Source organism: Saccostrea cucullata, unplaced genomic scaffold (assembly GCF_032062105.1).
Source record: "Saccostrea cucullata isolate Sc308-1 unplaced genomic scaffold, CSIRO_AGI_Scuc_v1 ctg6, whole genome shotgun sequence".
Lineage (NCBI taxonomy): Eukaryota > Metazoa > Mollusca > Bivalvia > Ostreida > Ostreidae > Saccostrea > Saccostrea cuccullata.
This window is the reverse complement of record NW_026938995.1, coordinates 607,779-627,033: the sequence shown is the minus strand read 5'-3', so window position 1 is coordinate 627,033 and position 19,255 is coordinate 607,779. Positions and strand designations below refer to the sequence as shown.

The 19,255-nt window shown below is 33.7% G+C and overlaps 1 protein-coding gene across 2 annotated transcripts; it reads right to left on the bottom strand.

Moving 5' to 3' along the window:
* Positions 1-42: 42 nt before the first annotated feature.
* Positions 43-17,144, bottom strand: LOC134252028 (transmembrane protein 201-like). 2 transcript variants are annotated; one of them, XM_062734446.1, is made up of 13 exons: positions 17,006-17,140; positions 16,302-16,419; positions 15,618-15,788; positions 15,122-15,304; positions 14,417-14,658; positions 14,079-14,267; positions 12,972-13,165; positions 12,644-12,802; positions 11,905-12,207; positions 2,256-2,333; positions 1,745-1,818; positions 1,090-1,327; positions 43-947 (listed from the first exon to the last, which is right to left on the bottom strand). In XM_062734446.1, the coding sequence occupies exons 1-13, from the start codon at positions 17,098-17,100 to the stop codon at positions 691-693; spliced, it is 2,301 nt and encodes a 766-aa protein (XP_062590430.1). In that variant the 5' UTR covers positions 17,101-17,140; the 3' UTR covers positions 43-690. The 2 variants fall into 2 exon arrangements, with proteins under 2 accessions (XP_062590430.1, XP_062590428.1); XM_062734444.1 differs by lacking the exons at positions 43-947; positions 1,090-1,327; positions 1,745-1,818; positions 2,256-2,333 and adding an exon at positions 9,309-11,546 and having other exon boundaries at positions 17,006-17,144.
* Positions 17,145-19,255: the final 2,111 nt, after the last annotated feature.

Genomic DNA, 19,255 nt, shown 5'->3' with positions numbered 1-19,255 from the left:
TAAAAATAAAATCACTGATTTAAAAAAAAAAGTAAAGCATCATTTTTTTTTTTATTATTTGCAACACATCAAGCAACACTTTACAATAGTAGTAACACTTACTTCAACATCAACAAATATTATATCAATATAACTCATTGCACATACGTAATCAGCATACACTGAATTTGACGTCATCTTCTATATATGGAATATTGTAATAATATACATATATGATCAGGAAAGCTTGCATATTATGATTATATAAAACTTTGAAAAGGAAGACCAGCAATTTCATATGTATAGCCAGACAATCCAATTTGATTGCGACTTTGTAAAGTAAGCTTTCGTTGAAAAGTTTTATTTATCATTAATATTCATTGTTGTTTTTCTTTAAAGGTAGTTTTTACCCTTTGTTATTATTGCACATTTAATCAAATATTTTTGTGATGCATATCATATGCAAGTACATGTATAATGTATAGCTGTGTGTATGTCTAGAATGCACATAATATGGCACATCGAAATGCATACAACGTATAAAAATAATAATAGATGGTAAGGCAAACTCACGTTTTAAACGTTCTTGATAGACAGGATGAATATTGCACTTTTTATAAAATGAACAGAATAACAGTGTAACACCCCGAGTAAAATTGTGGTGAATGTATATAGATGAATTGGGGAAGATATATTTCTACGTATGTTTATCTATGTAGTTTCGATCTCATCATCAATGTCCGTAACTGATTCTTGTGAATTAGATTTCATGAATAACCATTTCAGAGATGTAAATGCTCTTGTACATTGTTCCATTCCGTATGTAAATTTCTGAGTTTGGTTTTTGGTATCCTGTGTCACGGCACCAGTTGTGACTTTCTTCGCCGGAGTAGATCCTAACTGAGAAACTAACCAGTCAAATGCTTCTTCTATTCCTTCACCTGTCTTTGCAGAAACAGGAAATAAATCTAAAAAAAAAAATAACAGAATAAAATTATATTTTCAGATGCCTTGTCCCTTAACAATGAAACCATATTCAGGCAAAAGTTCCCTAATTATCAAACACAACCTTTCATTTTATATCAATTGAGAGGAAATAATAAAACGTACTCCAAACCCTTTTCAGTTGATTAAGTCTGAGTTTTTCTGTGATGTCCTCCATAGACATGACGTCATCAAGATCGGATTTATTGGCTAGAAAAAGATAGACCGTCTGGTTCAGTTCCGGTGACAGATTTGCCGGAAGTAGAATATCATGGTATAATTCGTCCATTCTTTCTTCATCACTCCGATCAAGGACAAATATAACAGCATCTGTACCTTTGTAGTAGAACCGAATCAGCGGCCGCTGTGACAAAAGAATAAATAACATAACGTCATGATTTATTTTTATATTTATCTCAGTTTGCTTTGAAGTGTTCACATTGGATTCTTTCTACAGATTGTCATTGACTTTGGAGCTTAACCTGCTATGAAATAAAATACCAGGTGGATCATTTCGCAGACTTGATGTCGATGCCTATTACATGCATGTTTGAATGTACAAACTACATACGTGTATTTCCCTTTTGGCTCTCAATACTTAGTGACGCTGATATAAGTCGAACACTGCTTACTAAGTACGTCTGTGGTTTGACATAAATCGTGACCCTGACATTATTATCTTGAACCAAATATCAAATTGAAGACAAAGATACACAAGTCCACAACCCATTTTCATCCTGCGTCTCAATTGCCCTCCTTACATGAACAAAACTGTTCTTACCATTTTCTCTCGACATCCGACGTCCCATGCCGTGAACCTTGTGTTTTTGTGTTGTATTGTCTCCACATTAAAACCTAGAACAAGAGGAAATACGTAGGTAAATGATTCATTTGTAAAACGTTACCCTTCTAAATATTATAAATAGTAAGAGGAACATTGGTGTTAACTATTTATATAAACGGAATGCACTTTGCTACATGATTCTATATTACGATGTCAAGCGTTAAATGTTAATTTTTAAGATACTTAAGATAGATGGCCCAACATAAAAATTGCATTAAATTTCTTGGCTTGGTGATTGTAACACTCGCAGACCATTTGTGAGAACCTAAGAATAACATAACCTTGGCTCAGATTTTCTTAGAAAAAATACATATACAATGTATAATTTTTTTTCATCTCTTGGTACATTCATACTGGACTTTCCGACAGATTTTACTGGTTCTCTGAAATGAGACCATTTTCGAATTTGCTTTAATTAACAAAATAAAAAGTGCTAAACAGACGATACCTATAGATGGTAGGGCGTCTATGACCTCTCCCAGTTTTATTCTGTATAGCAGAGTAGTCTTTCCGGCACCATCCAAACCTGAAAATGGGAACCAAAAGTAGGTCACTTTAAAGCTGTTGATTCCAATCTTTCATTTATATGCAGTAATATTAAAAGTATTATTCTTTTGAATAATTAAGTACAGGGTTGTTCTTGCACATCTCTTTAATTTAAAAATCTAAAAATGAATATATTCCTTCAAAAAATAAAATCGAATAATAAACATTTAATCAATCAAAATGGTTTAAGATTTTCAGACCGATCTAATGCTATACCACTTGTGAACAGTTTTCAGTTTGTGAAATGCACTAACGATTGCATACATAATACATGTACGTGTCTACTTGAGTAGTTATTATCAATAAGTGGTGCTTAATACATGTACACATGTTAAGAGCTTTTTTGAAAAAGGTCTATACGTGGGAAAACCGCATCTTCCATAACCTGTTGTCTCCTGTCTGATTTAATTCTGTACAATTACATATAATTAAAATGTTCTTGCAATCCCCTATAAGCAGACAATATAGGTAAATTGTACTCATATATCAGCTGCAACTGATTTGATTTTTTCATGTAATCCGAGGCTATTGTCATGTTCTAAATTTTGAATTTACCGGGTGTGAGTAAATACAAAATTTAGAACATGACACTTTCATAAAAGACACTAACTATAGTATCAGAGAAGGGGTTTGACGAGGTTTCTATCCTCCTCTCACCCCCATCCCCTTAATACATGTAGGTATACATTTTCAAAAATCTAAAACGATTCAATGCACAGATTATGTGCCTATCCTACTAAATAAAAAAAAGAGTTCTAGGCAGTAGAATAGAAATGTGGATGATTGATTTTGTGAATATTAAAGCTTTTAGACGTAAAATCCGACTAAAGGGTCCTTGATTTTCTTTTTAAGATTTGAGGAAATTATAAGAGGTGTATTTATTGCATAGGGAAGCTGCTAAGTGCAAAATTTGGTCATAAATTTTTAATGAGTAAAAATAAGAAAGTGAGGATCTCTAAAAATGCTTGTAAGGAAGCTACACACAAGGATAAAAAAAATGTTTTAGAATTTTAAGGAAAAAAATTAGGAAGATTCATACATGTCGAGTGTATCTTTTTCATTTTCAACATGCAATAGAAAAAGATGTCAGAAAAACAACGAAGTATAATTCAGTGGAAATCACAATATATACTTAGATTGGGAAAATACGTACAAATAATGTTTTCAATTACTTTATTATGATCTAGCATAAAAATGTCATGAATACTTTCTTTTTTAACAGACTGTGTCATTTACAACATACATGTATAAATCCTTTTACGTCATTCTACCTCAGATAATTTCTTTTTAGTCATTTTAAATATATAGACATAAAAAACAACACATTGTTGTTTTCTTTAATTTAGCAGTAAAATCATACACGTATGTTCATAAATAGCAAAAATAATGTATAATAATTTCATTTAGATGAATGTTTTGCTTTTATCTAGCTTGGTGAGGTCTGTGCTTTGTTTTTTTTCCCCCGAATATTGTGGCTTTCAATTATCTCAGTTTTGGTTATTTTGATGGCAATATGATTCACTCGCCTACTAGTCTTTTGTGATGCATTTCCCCGGGAAAACAGATGGTGCTTTATACCTTGTGTAATAAAGCTTGGTATAAGAAAAAAACAATCTGGTGAATAGATCTACACACTTTCTCTTTAAAGTTCAAGAACATGTTTATATCATTCTTCAGAACGACCACAAGCATTCTGCGTGAATAAAAACGAATGTGATTTTAATATGCATGCCACTCATTTCTTGCAAGAAACGATATCGATATAGCGGAATCGGTGAATATTACATAATTTATTTTTTTTTATTTTATAAAAATAATTTTTCCCAGCTGGTAAGCGAAGGCGAATTACCATTGACACGTGAGTTACAGACACGTCAGAGAATATCCTGTAAAATAAACGATAATCAATGATGAATTTTACCATTACATCGGTATTTAATTCGGCGCAAGACTGTATATTGAATCATCATTGGGTTTAAAGCATTGTGTGTATCATATGAGACTAAGCATCTGCTAGAACATTCTCACAGAACCAATTTCTATATTGATTACCAAATTTTATATAATGAACAAGTCTGAACTTTCAAAATAATATTCATAAGAAAAAATATATATGATGCTCTGTATCGACGGCAGATGGGCAATGTATAAAGCAAGGGATGAACATGTGGATAATTTGTTGCGAGTCTAATCTTTCCTGTATACACCTGATAGATGAGTGTACATTAATTGTTTGTATCTGAGTCTCCTGCACAACCAATAACAACATTCCAGAGACACTTTATCACGTGCATTGATCAATAACTACAGGCTCAAAGAAGCAACAGGAAGAAATACTCGGAGATCTGTGGACTCTGATATCTTTAAATATCAAATACTTCTTCAATACGTTTTATAAAGGTACAATGGGGTCTTTTCTTCTCTCATTTATTATCACCTTTATTAAACACTAATCAATTAGGAAGTACACAATTCTTCCTTGATAAACTTTATTGAGATTGCACATGCATTTATAAATGGTTAAAAAAAACTAAAGCATTGAAAACCAGTGACATTAATTTTGATACTATTAGCATATAACTGAAAAAAATGTATTTTGTATCAATTTTATTTGTGTATATATGAGCAGGTATCCTCAAAAAAGTAATAATATGATGCCAATGTTGATTAACTTGATATCCTTAACCTATATTTCGATTTAGATTATAAATTAATTTAAAAAAAAAGAAAACTTGAAATTTGCTTGAATAAACTTGCATGATAAAGTATATAGGTATTCTAACCATATAAACGTTAATTTACATAATATCATGATGAATCATATAAAGTGTATAACATTGCATAACTAACCATAATTTCCTTAATCATTGAATAAATTACTAAAATGTACTCACCACATATCAGTATTCGAACATCCCTCGTTTTAAACACCCGTGTCCAAATATTACCCATGAGAAATATATATTTAATTAAAGTGTATTATACGCATCTCTGAATTCTCTCATCCTTCCCCATGCGTGTGCTGGCATTTCTAATGTAAACAGAAATGACGTGTTTTGTATTGATTACCTGCTTCCGAGAGTTCTGTTCGAGAGCTACTTGAAACGGCGGGAAAATTCAATAGCAAGAGTTTGTCATCTGGTTATGAGGGGTACTGACAAAATTAAGAAGCATTATTAAATATAACTCAAATATCACCCCTCCCCCAAAAGAACAGAAAAGCAAACCAATTTGAGCACGCAGAGACAAAGATCTGGTTCATTTTGGGATACAGTGAAACTGGATTATAAAGAACCCAAATAGTAGGAAATTCTTGATTATTGTAAGGATTTTTTTATGAATCCCCTCGACGACTCTCCACTTTATTCCTTAAACTGAGGTTCAGAATATCGGTTATACGGAAGTATAATTCGAAGTTCCAGTGACTTACACGTAGTACTAATGTAATGATAGCATTGCACATTTTTAAAGCAATGAACTGCTGGACATAGGAACTTTTTTAACGATTTTGGTCAAACATTAAGTAATGGTGGATCCAGGATTCTTTAAAACGGGGTCTTAACAAGTCGAGGTTCTCCTTCACGGTTCAGACCAAAGCCCTAGTTGGAGCCAAGGGACAAAGTCACAGTTTTTTTTCTTATGACCTGTTTTCAAAGTCGTAAAAAATATCAATCATTTTGTAATAACCTTAAATCAATCGTGAACTTAGTGTTGTCCAGCTAGGTAGTTGCAACACTGTAGCTCTCTGAAAAATATATCAACAGACCGGAGAGCTACAGTGCCACCCATTGAAAAAAGTGTACATCTAATGCACACAAAAAGTACGCTGTTTCGATCTTGATTTATTTCTCAATGTTTTTCAAACCGCCATCTCAAAATATTACTAAGTGTGTTCCTAACATATTCTTGTACACTATTTTCACAATAAAACATTCCTTATAACCCTTGTAAATAGCCCTCCTGAGCCTCAAATGGAAATCATCGAAATTGTTGCCAGTGTACACGGCCATTTTGGACGGCAAGACAATTTGACCACACGCACTTCACGCAAATATGAAATATAAGGGTTTAGTTGATAGGGTCAAAGGAATATTTTGGCAGTTTTTTCTATGGCTGGCACTGTAGCTCTCTGTTCATCCATCCCAATTTTTTCAGATCAGTGAGCAACAGATCTGCAGCTATATCCAACTAGACACTAATGCTGCATAATGTTGAAGGCCACTTGCGTTTGCCGGACCCAAGAAGAAAGATGTTCCTTCAGGCCTTTACTAAGTCCCTACTTTTTATATTCATGTATCTATATATCTTGAACTGGCTTCCATTTTTTGCGATAAATGATATGTGGCACCCAATCCTGTTTTTTTACACAACAGGGTTTTTTTATGCGACGGGATAAGATTTAGCTCACAATGTACAATGTACGTCAAAACATTCATAGAGGTCTAACTCAGCGGTCAACCATCGCACTTTTTTCTTGAACCCTCGGTAAAACACATCGTCTCAAGCCACGGTTTGGAGTCCGCTTTTAGCTCACGGCTCACGTACATATTAGCCGCAATTTGCGACAATGGGTAAAATATTGGAAACACATTTTTGGTCGGACTCAAGGGTCGTTAGGCTGAAGGCGAAGTGTTCGGTTAGAGGGGTCGAAAAAACTTTCGCCCAAAAACAGTCAATAAATACTCTTTTATACCCTTTACTTTCGAGATACATGTGAATTACATTAGCTTCTATGTTTTTCGATAATTAATATGACTGATACAGCCCGTGTGTGACGTAAAAATGTCATAGCGGTCCAATATTTATCTTTTGTTTGGATCGCATCGCAACGCACTGGCTATGTACGAGTATGGCTTATTGCACATTATATAGGAAACATTTTTAAAAGTATAACAAATGTTTTTACGCACTGAGGCAAAGTGTGTATCATAACAGTGGCATAACTTTTGGTAACATCTATGTACAACTGTACATACAGTATCGCCATTTATATACTTATTTCTAGAATTCGCCCAAGTTAGCCAGACAGCGCATGCTACATATTAAGCAGAGTTTCTCTATAAAAAAATCTGAACTATACATCAAGTGCATTATTGCATATATACTCAGTAAAATATGGAGGCCAGTGGTTTACCTATAGACTAGTATACAGGTGTACCTAATTCATCATTTATGAAATTAGTGTGACAGGGTCTAGATTTTAAGCCCTGTCTAGGGTTTAAGCCCTTCACTGCTATACCATTTCTCTCTACATGAGAGAAAATTTCTTGATTGAGATGCAAAACAAGCAAAAAATTAAATCAACAAGAAACACTGATTAAACAAAATTTTTAATTTCAATTTTTAAAAAACCCAAACAATCCATTAACTTGTTCATAGCAAAAGTTCGTGAAAAAAAGTGAAAATAAATACGACTTGCATGTATAACAAAATGACAATTTAAATTAAAAGTCTACAATTCATATCAAAACAATGGCAGTTACAGTTCTCCGAATACATTTGTTAAATAACAGTACAAAAAAAATAAATAAGTAATTTAAAAAAAGGAAAATTAATGCAATTGAATTTCATTTTGAAAATCAATTTCTGCATTTTTTAAGTACAAAACACAACTGCTGTAATATGGTTCTGCTTGAAACCTTTAAATAAAATATCCAGTTCATTTTGCTACTACAAAGTTTTCTTGTAACACCTATGTCTGGTTTAATATACCAATCAGACATTTCAACACATAACAGTAGTTTGGCTATTACTGTGTTGATGCAAAACAACCAATTGTGGAGATCCTATATATATGTATGCTGTACCTCATGCACCAACTCTGTGAAATCTTAAGACTATCTAAAGCTTCCATCTTAACTCTATAGCATATAATAATGTCGACATTATTTTTGTGCCACACAAGGATAAGCATGTCACTACTTTTGAAAGTCTAAATTGTAACTGAAAATGTATTTTCAATTATAAGCAAAATTAATAACAAAGACCTTTTTCAAACTCTCTCAGATTTCACAAAATCAAAAGCCTATTACATGCATGGGTATCATAAATTCTGTAGCCCAATTTTATCCCATATTTAAACAAACTTGAATAAACAGTGTAATGAAGCTTTCAAAAAAAGTTTATCTTTTCTGGCCCACTGGATATATATATTAAAGTTGCCAATGTTTACAGACAGATGGGTGCTGGACAAATGTACTGAGCCAATTATGCCAACTAATAACAAGAGGCCCAGGGGCCACATCGCTCACCTGAGCAATTTGCTAGGAATAAGCACATATCAGATCCCTACTGAAAGTTTACTGAGTTTGGGGGGAAAGGGGGGGGGGGGGGGAGAGGGGGCTTACATGAATTTTAACCTCATAGGGGGTCATGGTTTGAACAAACATGAATTTACACTACCTGAGGATGATTCCATAAAAATATCACTAAGCATGGATTTGAAGTTCTTGAAAAGATTTTAAAAGGTTTCTCTATATATTCCTATGTAAAACTTTGATCGTTCATTTTGGCCCCACCCTACCCTCTGGGGTCATGATTTGAAAACTTGAATCTACGCTACCTGAGGATGATTCCACATGAGTTTCATCTTTCCTGGCCTAGTGGTTCTGGAGAAGAAGATTTTAAAAGATTTTTCCTGTAAATTCCTATGCAAAACTTTGATCGTTCATTTTGGCCCCACCCTTGCCCTGGGGGTCATGATTTGAACAAACTTGAATCTATGCTACCCGAGGATGATTCCACATGAGTTTTATCTTTCCTGGCCTAGTGGTTCAGGAGGAGAAGATTTTTAAAGATTTTTCCTATATATTCCTATGTAAAACTTGGGTCGGCCATTTTGACCCCACCCTTGCCCCGGGGGTCATGATTTGAACAAACTTGAATCTACGCTACTTGGGATATAAATTTTTATCCATACTGAATATTGTGTCAAATTTATAAATGAGGATGATTCCACATGAGTTTCATCTTTCCTGGCCTAGTGGTTCTGGAGGAGAAGATTTTTAAAGACTTTTCCTATATATTCCTATGTAAAACTTGGGTCGGCCATTTTGACCCCACCCTTGCCCCGGGGGTCATGATTTGAACAAACTTGAATCTACACTACCTGAGGATGATTCCACATGAGTTTCATCTTTCCTGGCCTAGTGGTTCTGAAGGAGAAGATTTTTAAAGATTTTTCCTATATATTCCTATGTAAAACTTGGGTCGGCCATTTTGGCCCCACCCTTGCCCCGGGGGTCATGATTTGAACAAACTTGAATCTACACTACCTGAGGATGATTCCTTATGAGTTTCATCTTTCCTGGCCTAGTGGTTCTGGAGGAGAAGATTTTTAAAGATTTTTCCTATATATTCCTATGTAAAACTTGGGTCGGCCATTTTGGCCCCATCCTTGCCCCGGGGGTCATGATTTGAACAAACTTGAATCTACACTACCTGAGGATGATTCAACATGAGTTTCATCTTTCCTGGCCTAGTGGTTCTGGAGAAGAAGATGTTTAAAAGATTTTTCCTATATATTCCTATGTAAAAATTGGGTCGGCCATTTTGGCCCCACCCTTGCCCCGGGGGTCATGATTTGAACAAACTTGAATCTACACTACCTGAGGATGATTCCACATGAGTTTCATCTTTCCTGGCCCAGTGGTTCTTGAGAAGAAGATTTTTAAAAAATGCCATTTATTTTTAATAAATTCATGATTATCTCCCCTTGGAAAAGGACTTGGCCCTTTATTTGAACAAATTTAAATCCCCTTCACCCAAGGATACTCTGTACCAAGTTTGGTTGAAATTGGCCCAGTGGTTCTTGAGAAGAAGATGAAAATGTGAAAAGTTTACAACGACGACGACGACGACAACGACGACAACGACGACTACAACGACAGACAACGGACAAATTGTGATCAGAAAAGCTCACTTGAGCCTTTGGCTCAGGTGAGCTAAAAATGTTTTGTGACTTACTCAATATCTAAACTACTTCTAGACAATTTTGGCAGAGAGCTAATTGTTCAAGTCTTGTAAACAGTTTGCTTAGAGGTACTTGAGTATAGAATAGGGATGTCAACGAGTATCCGGTTAACCAGGTACTCGATCGAACGTCTGAGTATCGAATACTAAAACTGGTACTTGGTTACTCGGATGTATATTTTTTCTTATTCCAAAGTACATATATTTATCAAAAAACTTATGAAAAATTAACTTAAACATGCATATGATGATTACTAAATTAGAGTACCGTCGCCTTCACCTGTAAAACACCAGTTATCACCTGTGGCTGAATATATACAGTAATTAGTGACCAATTACCTGCTTTTCTCACCTTTTGCGGTCCTTAATTTTTGGATGGTTTCAATGATTTGTTTTCGTTGAGGATCGTTTAAGTATTTTCTGTTTTCTTTAAATCATATTTGAATTATTTAGTAAATTGTACCGTAATCTGACATGCATAGGAATGCCGCTACCGACTTAAAAATATAAAGAAAATTATATTTTGATAATACATGTAAGTGAAGATTGAAAAAAAATGTTTAAAGTCAGCTATGCGGAGTAAATTTAGCGTATACAGGGGATATAATAATAATACACAACAAGGGATCCCAACAATGTCTGTTCCTTCTGTTTCATTAATGTGATTATTACATACGTAGCAGATTGATTAAAGCATCTTCCCCCCAAAAAATATTGTATATCATTTGAAAGTATTAGTGTATCAAATTGATGTCTTTCCTGTGTGTGTATTTTTAAAATAAAATAAATAAATAAAATTAAGTACAATAAATTATTTTCGTTGGACTTGATTTTTATAAGCATGCACTAAAAACATAAAAAAGCAACATTGGGGTTTAATACAGCTTAACTGCATTTACAATTTTACCGAGTACCCGGGTACTCGAACGGAAAAACGTCTGAGTAACCGATTATCAAAAATTGACTGATTTGACATCCCTAGTATAAAATGTATAAATAGAAATAATCAAAGACTTTTTTGTTTAACTCATGTCAATAATCTCGCATTGTGAACTTTGGCAGGTCTTACATCTAACGCCAAATCCTTAATACTGATTTATAATGACTAGTCCTGTGTGTTTTCATCAGGAGACTTTGGCTATATAAATTGCTAATGCAATGTTTCCTATGACACTCGCTCCAAGGATAAATCCCACAAAGCCTGGGCTCTTCAAGAACTCTCCTGCAACACAAAAAATATTAATGTTAATAATCTTATCGTTGTAAATCATCGCAAAATGTACAATCCTCTCCCATTCTGCTCATGGTCAAATGAGAAAAAGATATCTCGTATCTTAATATAAACAATTGTTTATGGTAAACCAAATTTTATTCACGTGCGAGAAATAACTGAGAGTTTCACGTTTTACTTTAAGTTGCGAATATAAATTGCCACAAACCATTTATTTTGCTTTGTGTTTGTAGAGAATATTTTCTTAATCGTGAAAATTAATCGTCGCAGATTGATTTCATACTAACGATTCGCGAATAAAAGATGATGCGAATAATAGTTGGTTTACAATACTCCACCGACTACTTACTTATAGATAAGCCTGCTGTCTGTTTTGTGGTGCTGTCCACTGGACACACCGAGGTCTGGTGACTAGACTCACTGTCATCCGAGTACCGCTCAGAGTTCTCAGTCTGTGACAACTGTTTAGACTGGAATTTCCTGAGAACACTAGAGTTAATGCTGCTCTCAGTCAGCCTAGGGGAAGTAAAGCTGGAGTTAACAGTCGACAGGGAGCCTCTCTTCTGTGATGAGTGAGGTAGAAAAAGGTTCTTTGATTCTGCCAGCAGATGAGAACCTTGACTTACAGAGAACTGGCTTTTTGGCTTTGTTGCTGAAATCACAATGTGCTAGTCAATACATCATATAAATCAACTTGAATTGTAGGCCATATGTGCACATTTATGAATATATTTATACTATACTGTTATTCAGGGATAAAAATATAATCCAACCTGAATCTTTGCACTCTACATCAAGGGGTCATAATTTCAAATTTTTGACAAAGGGCTAAGTGTTCTTTAGAATTATATTAAATTGAACTGAAATCCAAAAACAACATGGGAGATGATTTAATCCAAGGATGTGTTGTGCCACTTTTGGTTGAAATTAATCCAGTGGTTCTGGAGAAGTAGTAAATGTGAAAGTTGATGAGGACGACCATAATGACACACAAAAGGCAAATTCTGATCAGAAAAGCTCACTCAAGCTTTCAAGCTAAAATGGAGAGACACAAGAACACAAATTGTCACTTAATGTGGCTAACATACCTTGGAATTTTTTGGGAGTTGAAGACCTATTCTGCAGTGAAAACTTGAGTTTGGCAGGACTGATCAGTGGTCTCTTCTCCCTGAGGGCTTGAGCTATAGATGAGTTTGAGAAGTTAGAAGGAACATGACTGGAATTTGTGAAGGAACTGCTGAAAAGTCCTGCAATGACAGAGGAACATGGTTAATATAATCTGATAATTTTACTTTCCTTTCATTAAATATATTTTTGTCGTTCTGGAATTGCTATACTAAATATCTTTGTTTATATATATGCTAATAAATTTATGAAACAATAATACACATATTTTGTATTTAAGGGGGGTCCTACCATTTTGTGCCTGACTTCCAGGCTGTCCCAGAGACACAGCTTCCAGCTCTGACAGGGTGTCATCCAGATCAACCTGATCTTCCTCCATGACCTCTGACCTCTCCTGATCTCCCACCTGACTGGCCGAGTAGAGCACAGTGCTCCTAGATGTGTCAGAGGGACACGATGAAGACTTACTCAAATCTAGGGAAAGCCTGAAAACAAAACCAAATATGTGTTTGAAAGTCTTATAAATTGTGAGACAATTTCACTAAATTCTGTTTTGCAATTTCATTTATAAGAAAGAGGGGAACAAGCATTCTCTCTGTTTAAATTAGGGATGTCAAAATTGTCAATAATAAATAATTGAGTATTCGAATATATATATGTGAATATTCGATAAAATAAATACATTTTGCTTTATTAAGTATATATCTTCACTCTCCTGTCAAGCATTATAGGTTTTATGCCATTATTTTAGAATAAAAACTCATGTAGAGTTCAGAAAATGCACTACAATTATATATATTTTTTAAGATTATGAAATAGCACACATCCAAAATGTAATGATTGATTTTTTAAAATTCAAAAGATTCTTTAATATTTGCAGATTAATTGATCGTCTTACTAAAGTCTACATTGAAAACTTCTACAAATTTATACCAAGCAGAACAATTATCTAAGGGTGAAATATTAAAAGAGATTACGTTTTGCTAATTATAATTTTCTGATAATTATTTTAATGATATTTTCATAAACAAGAAGTCGGTGTGTTTACTTAAAACGGGGTCCTTACAACAATGCAGGTTGATTGTTAGTACTGGAAACTATTATACCACTGATTAAGTAAACAAAAAAATAAATTACTCTAATAGATACACTCTTCACACCTTTAAGGTAATCCAAGAGGAGTGTTTTTTTAAAAAAAATTTACAAACTTGATTCAATTTCTGATTAAACTTGCCAGGTTTTTCTCTCTTCTTAATGTTTGTATACTTAAAAACGAATATTCGAATCACAAATGTATATTCGAATATCAACCCATCGAATGAATATTCGAATATTCGTTGACATCCCTAGTTTAAATAAAAGTCCTTTCAGCTGACTCGCCATTCTACATCAATATACCTTCGTATACTGATACTGGGTGCTGTTCTGGATTTTCTGCCAGATATACAACACAGGGATGAGACCACTAAATTACAGAAGAGAAGCACAGGCTCGGCCTTTACAACGACAGGTGTAGCAGAGGTTCCTTGCTGAATGAAGAGAACACTGAGCCACACTGGGATCTGTAGGGCATCTGACAGGCACAGTCTGAAAGTTAAAGAAACCTTTGTAATACACATAAATATTAAATGCTCACTTTTGCCCAATTTTATTTAAATTCCAAAGCCAAATCATACTACAGATAATATAAGACATATCTTCATTTTTGGTAAATTTTGTATAATTTTCATATTTACCTGTTTTTCCCAACTGCAATTTTATCTATGATACTGGAAAAAAGGCCAATCACTCCGATCAATCTCTTATGTTCATTAATACTGGTTAAACATAGTGTTAAATAGTCACTGTGTCGTAGATATTGCCTGAGGTCTAAGATACTGCTGAGGCAGACAAAGAACAAGAGAAGACTACACACTGCAGAAACCACCTCCATGATGCGTCCCACTATCACAGTCCTGTGGACAGCCCTTCCTGGAACCTGTTCACAAATAGGAGAAATATATCCTAATATGAAACTTATTAAAGTTTCAGTGATCAAATGAAAAATAAACAATAAAAGACAATATGGGAAAATGAAAATAAAGAAAGATAAATTCATAAGGATTGTCATAATAAATATATAATTTAAAATTAAATAATTTAAATTTTTGATAACTCAATAAGTAGCTCTAAGTACTATGTTAAAGCACAATGATTCTCCCTAAAGCAGTGTTACTGCCCAGGGCTGCCAGCTGGAGACCATTCTCACACCAGGTGGTGTCAAATCAGAGAGTGTGTCAGTATTGTCTGATTGTCCTAATATTTATAATTATAGTGTAAAGTATGTGTCTGTGGACACAATAAAACACCTGGTGTGTGGCGTGAATTTTATCAGCTTAAAACATTTTCTTTGTGTGTTCTTTGCTATTTAGAGATCAAAATTAAAGGGGGGAGGTCATTACTTGTATCTGTGAATCCTCTGTTGGCAGTGGTGAAGTTTCACTGTAATAATTATCCAACTTCTCCTGCAGAAGTTCATCCTGTTTGAACAGTTCTTTGTTGACCACAGTCTGACAATCTGGACAAAGTCTATAGAGTTTCTCTAAATATCTCTCAAACTCTGTCACTTCTGTATCAAAGTTAGCCTTAAAAAAAGACATTTTTCAATTTTATTAGTTCAAAATAGAATGCAAAGTGTACTTAGATATTGTTAGTTTTCATGGTGAATAAAAGTATCATCACAAAGTTAGAAGTTAAAAACAACTTCAAGGAAGACAACTCAGGTAAGTGTTACAGTGTACCCATAACAGGGATGGGGCACATAACATCTCAAAAAATCTTTATTTTATTTTGCCCTGATACTGGTAAATGCTGTTAAGCTTCGTCTTTAATTATCTTAAATTCTATACATTCAGCGATATGCATATTAATGTACACATAACGCACTTAGATCTGTACCTCATTCATGGGAACAAATGCAGCCAGCTGTTTAGTTTTCAACAGCTGATTTCTGGAACATTTTTCACAAAGGACGTCAGTTTTACTGATGAAATCACTCTGTACACAGGACACAGGGTGGTTCAGGTCTCCATTGTACTGAGTGGGTATTGGTTTATTGTAATCACCATCCTGTGTAAAGAACAAAGATAACATTTATTAAATTAGAATATCTGAACTTTAAAAAAAAAGTCATTAAATACAAAATGCTCCTCTCAAAATACATTTTTATCAAATCTAATAAAAATATGATTCTGCTTTTTAAATTTTGTTTTAACCTTCACTTTCCTGGGATGTGATGAAATATATATGTGCATAACATTGTTCTTCTTTATATTTGCTGTCAGTGTTGACAAAACCTGACTGTGTAGGAATTTCAAAAAAATTGTGTGAATAGGATTTAGTAATATGTTTCTACAGAACTGTGAATTTTATATCATCAGGAAGTGGGCCTGTGTAATAAATTTCCTTCTTTACGTAATCCCTTGCAAAAACAACACACATACTGATATAGTTTTGTTGTCATCTTTAGGTGTTAATATTTCACTGTTAGACAAAAATCAACATCTAAGATTATAAATAAGTCCATCATCAGTAAAATTTATACTTTTTTGGGATTTTCAATAATAATGTAAACTAACAAACCTTATTGAAACCATTATACTGCTGGCAGGAAGGACAGTCCCAGCAATTCCTGTTACCATAGGGAACAACTGTATCATCACTACAGAACCAACAGTTCACTCTCACAGGGTAACGAGGCCTATGACATATACCACAATTGGATTAAAGTACAGTTCTTAAAATAGTTTGCTGTGTATATGATATATTTTTCTTTATATTCAATGCAAAACGATTTTGTATCAATATCTGCAGAGACTTGATTAACAAAAGATTTGCAAATGACCAATGTCTCATGATCAGCCAGGGCACAGTGTTTGGTTTTCGGAAGTTTCGAATTCTAGCAGTTTAAACCATATAGATCTGTAGAACACTCAAGGATAATGATATTCAGTAATTTACATTTATAATTTAAAATATGCTATCAACAGCTGAGCTCCAGTACAACCATTAGATCTAGTACGTAAGTAGAATTACCTACGTAGCTTTATTTACCTACTGTACCCCAGGTAGCTTTATTTAGTTATTTCAATGCAACTTTTCAAAATTTTTCTTTTCATTAAAATTGATTTGTAGCTAAATGAAGCTACCTTAGATAGGTAAATAAAGCTAAGTAGGTAAATCAAGCTACGTACGGTAGCTAAATGTAGTGATTGTACCAGACCTGATCAAAATCTGAGACATATAAAATCCATTCGGTTTTATATGAAATGAACATTTATATTTACCTTACATACTTATACACAGCAAATGACACGATAATAATAATCAAGAAAACTGCTAATATTAAGTAATGCGTGCAGAAAGTAAATGGCATTTGCATGGCACTCAAGTTCACCACATGTCAGCGGGAAAAAATAGTACAGCATTCCGAACCCGACGTTATTTCCATTGACGAAATAAAAAAGTTCACAGAAATTAAGAAAGTTCACCTAAATTCTTAATTAGATACCAGTAATATGCCACATGATTGATAATATTTTACTGTTGTGAAATATATTTTTTGAATTCAATAATTAATCGATTTAAATTATTTATTAATTGTTTGATCAGAAGAATTGTGTGCCACATCATGCTCAGGTCCCAATTAACAGACTGCTGACAACAAAATTATACTAATACAATATAAATCAATATCTGTCAGTCTTAGTGCTACGATTCAATTATCAGATAAAGAACTGCTAAAGTCATATAATGAGTCATATACTGGCTTACCTAGAAATTTCATAACAGAAGGGGGCGAGGGGGAGGGCCACTACGCTAACCCGATTCACGTTAAACCTGTTGATTTTCTTCAGCCGATTTTTCCCTCATGTATTCCTTTGTAAACCTTTAACCAAAATGGTGGCCCCATCCAATCTACGATGCCATGATTTGAATAAACTTGCATTTAAATCTACACTATCTGAGGATGCTAACTAATTCATATAAATATGAGCAACCATGGCCTTGGCGTTCTTCATAGAAAAAAGTTTTAAAGATTGTCCCCATGCATTCAAGGATGTAAAACATTAATTGATAGCCCATTAATTGTACTCAACACCACACTGTAGTTGCAGACAATTTTTACAATAGCGATGCAAGTAGAACAGTCGTACTTTTATAACATCCAAAAAATTCTCAAACATCCTATACTGGGTGTAAACACTTTACATTGGTCGCAATTTACTGGTTTCTCACTTTCAAGACCTCTCCTTGGGTTTAATTTTTTTTATCTTCTAACATTGACCTTAGAGTTTACCCACTTTTTAAAAAACTTGAATCTTGACCTGAACTTCAAGACCTTCCCTTAGATACCAGCGAATATTTGACTTTGTGACACTGACCTAAAAAAGTTTAGACTTACTTTAGAAAAAAAAACTAATACTGGCTATAACTTTTGAACAGTTGAGCTAGGGCTTTTACATTTCACATGTATATTTCGTGACCCTCCCCTGCATGGGTACCATCAATTTGTACTCTTTAAACTTGATCTTGGAATTTGACCTACTTTTATTAACCTTGGCCATAACTTTTGAACAGTTTGTGCAAGGACTTTCATATTTCATATGTATTTGAGTTTTACCACAGGCTGTGATAGGAGGGCATAAGTGTTCCACAAACACATCTTGTTTACTCAAGTATATATTCCTTGGGATAAAATCTTTCTTTGGACACCACCATTTTTTCAGTGAAACTTCTGACCTTGAAATTAGACCTATATTTGAAGAAAAAAACTTTAACCTTCAGCTGCTGCTGTTATGGGGGCCGTTAGTGTTTCTCAAACTTTTTCTTTCAAATATATAAATGAAAATATTGCTCATCAAATATATTTATTACTTTTTTATGTCGTAAATTTGAAAATTTACTAGATTGGGGTAAATGCAAAATTTACAACATAATAACAGATATCATGTCATAAAATGTACATTTACCTCCACCTAGTACATTGTATATCTGAAATTTACAACAAGATACTTTAACATTATTAACACTCTTCATAATATACTAGTAAGTAAATTCGTTTTGATATTTTAATTCCTTGCAAATAAATATTCAACAAATAAAACACAATACGAGCAAAAAGTCAAACACAGGACTTAAAACCTATCAAACCATTCAAGGTCAAGGTCTGTAAATAAAATCAAGTGATGCAACAAATCTATTTCAAAAATTAACTAGTGGGGGGACCGTTAGTGTTTCTCAAACATTTTCTCTCATATATATAAATAAGAAAACTTTATGCATTTGCTTTAACATCAAATATATTTCATTCAAATTTTAGCATTGCACATGTGCGCATATGAATGTACGTGAAATTTACTAGTTTACTTTAATATACTAAATATTTAAAGTATTAATAACAGTATAAAAAATAGGCATTCAAGTGTATTTTTGGTTTACCTCCACCTACGTACATTGTATATCTAACAATTTTGTACAAGTCATTACATACTTTAACATTTTTTGAAAACACTCTTTGTAATATACAGCCAATA

Excerpts from the sequence above, each read along its gene's own strand:
- LOC134252028 (XM_062734446.1), bottom strand. The coding sequence starts at position 17,100 with ATGCAAATGCCATTTACTTTCTGCACGCATTACTTAATATTAGCAGTT. Across the intron at positions 15,789-16,301 it reads AGTATAATGGTTTCAATAAG|GATGGTGATTACAATAAACC; the intron begins GTTTGTTAGTTT and ends TTCTTTACACAG. Across the intron at positions 948-1,089 it reads TCAACTGAAAAGGGTTTGGA|ATTTATTTCCTGTTTCTGCA; the intron begins GTACGTTTTATT and ends TTTTTTTTTTAG.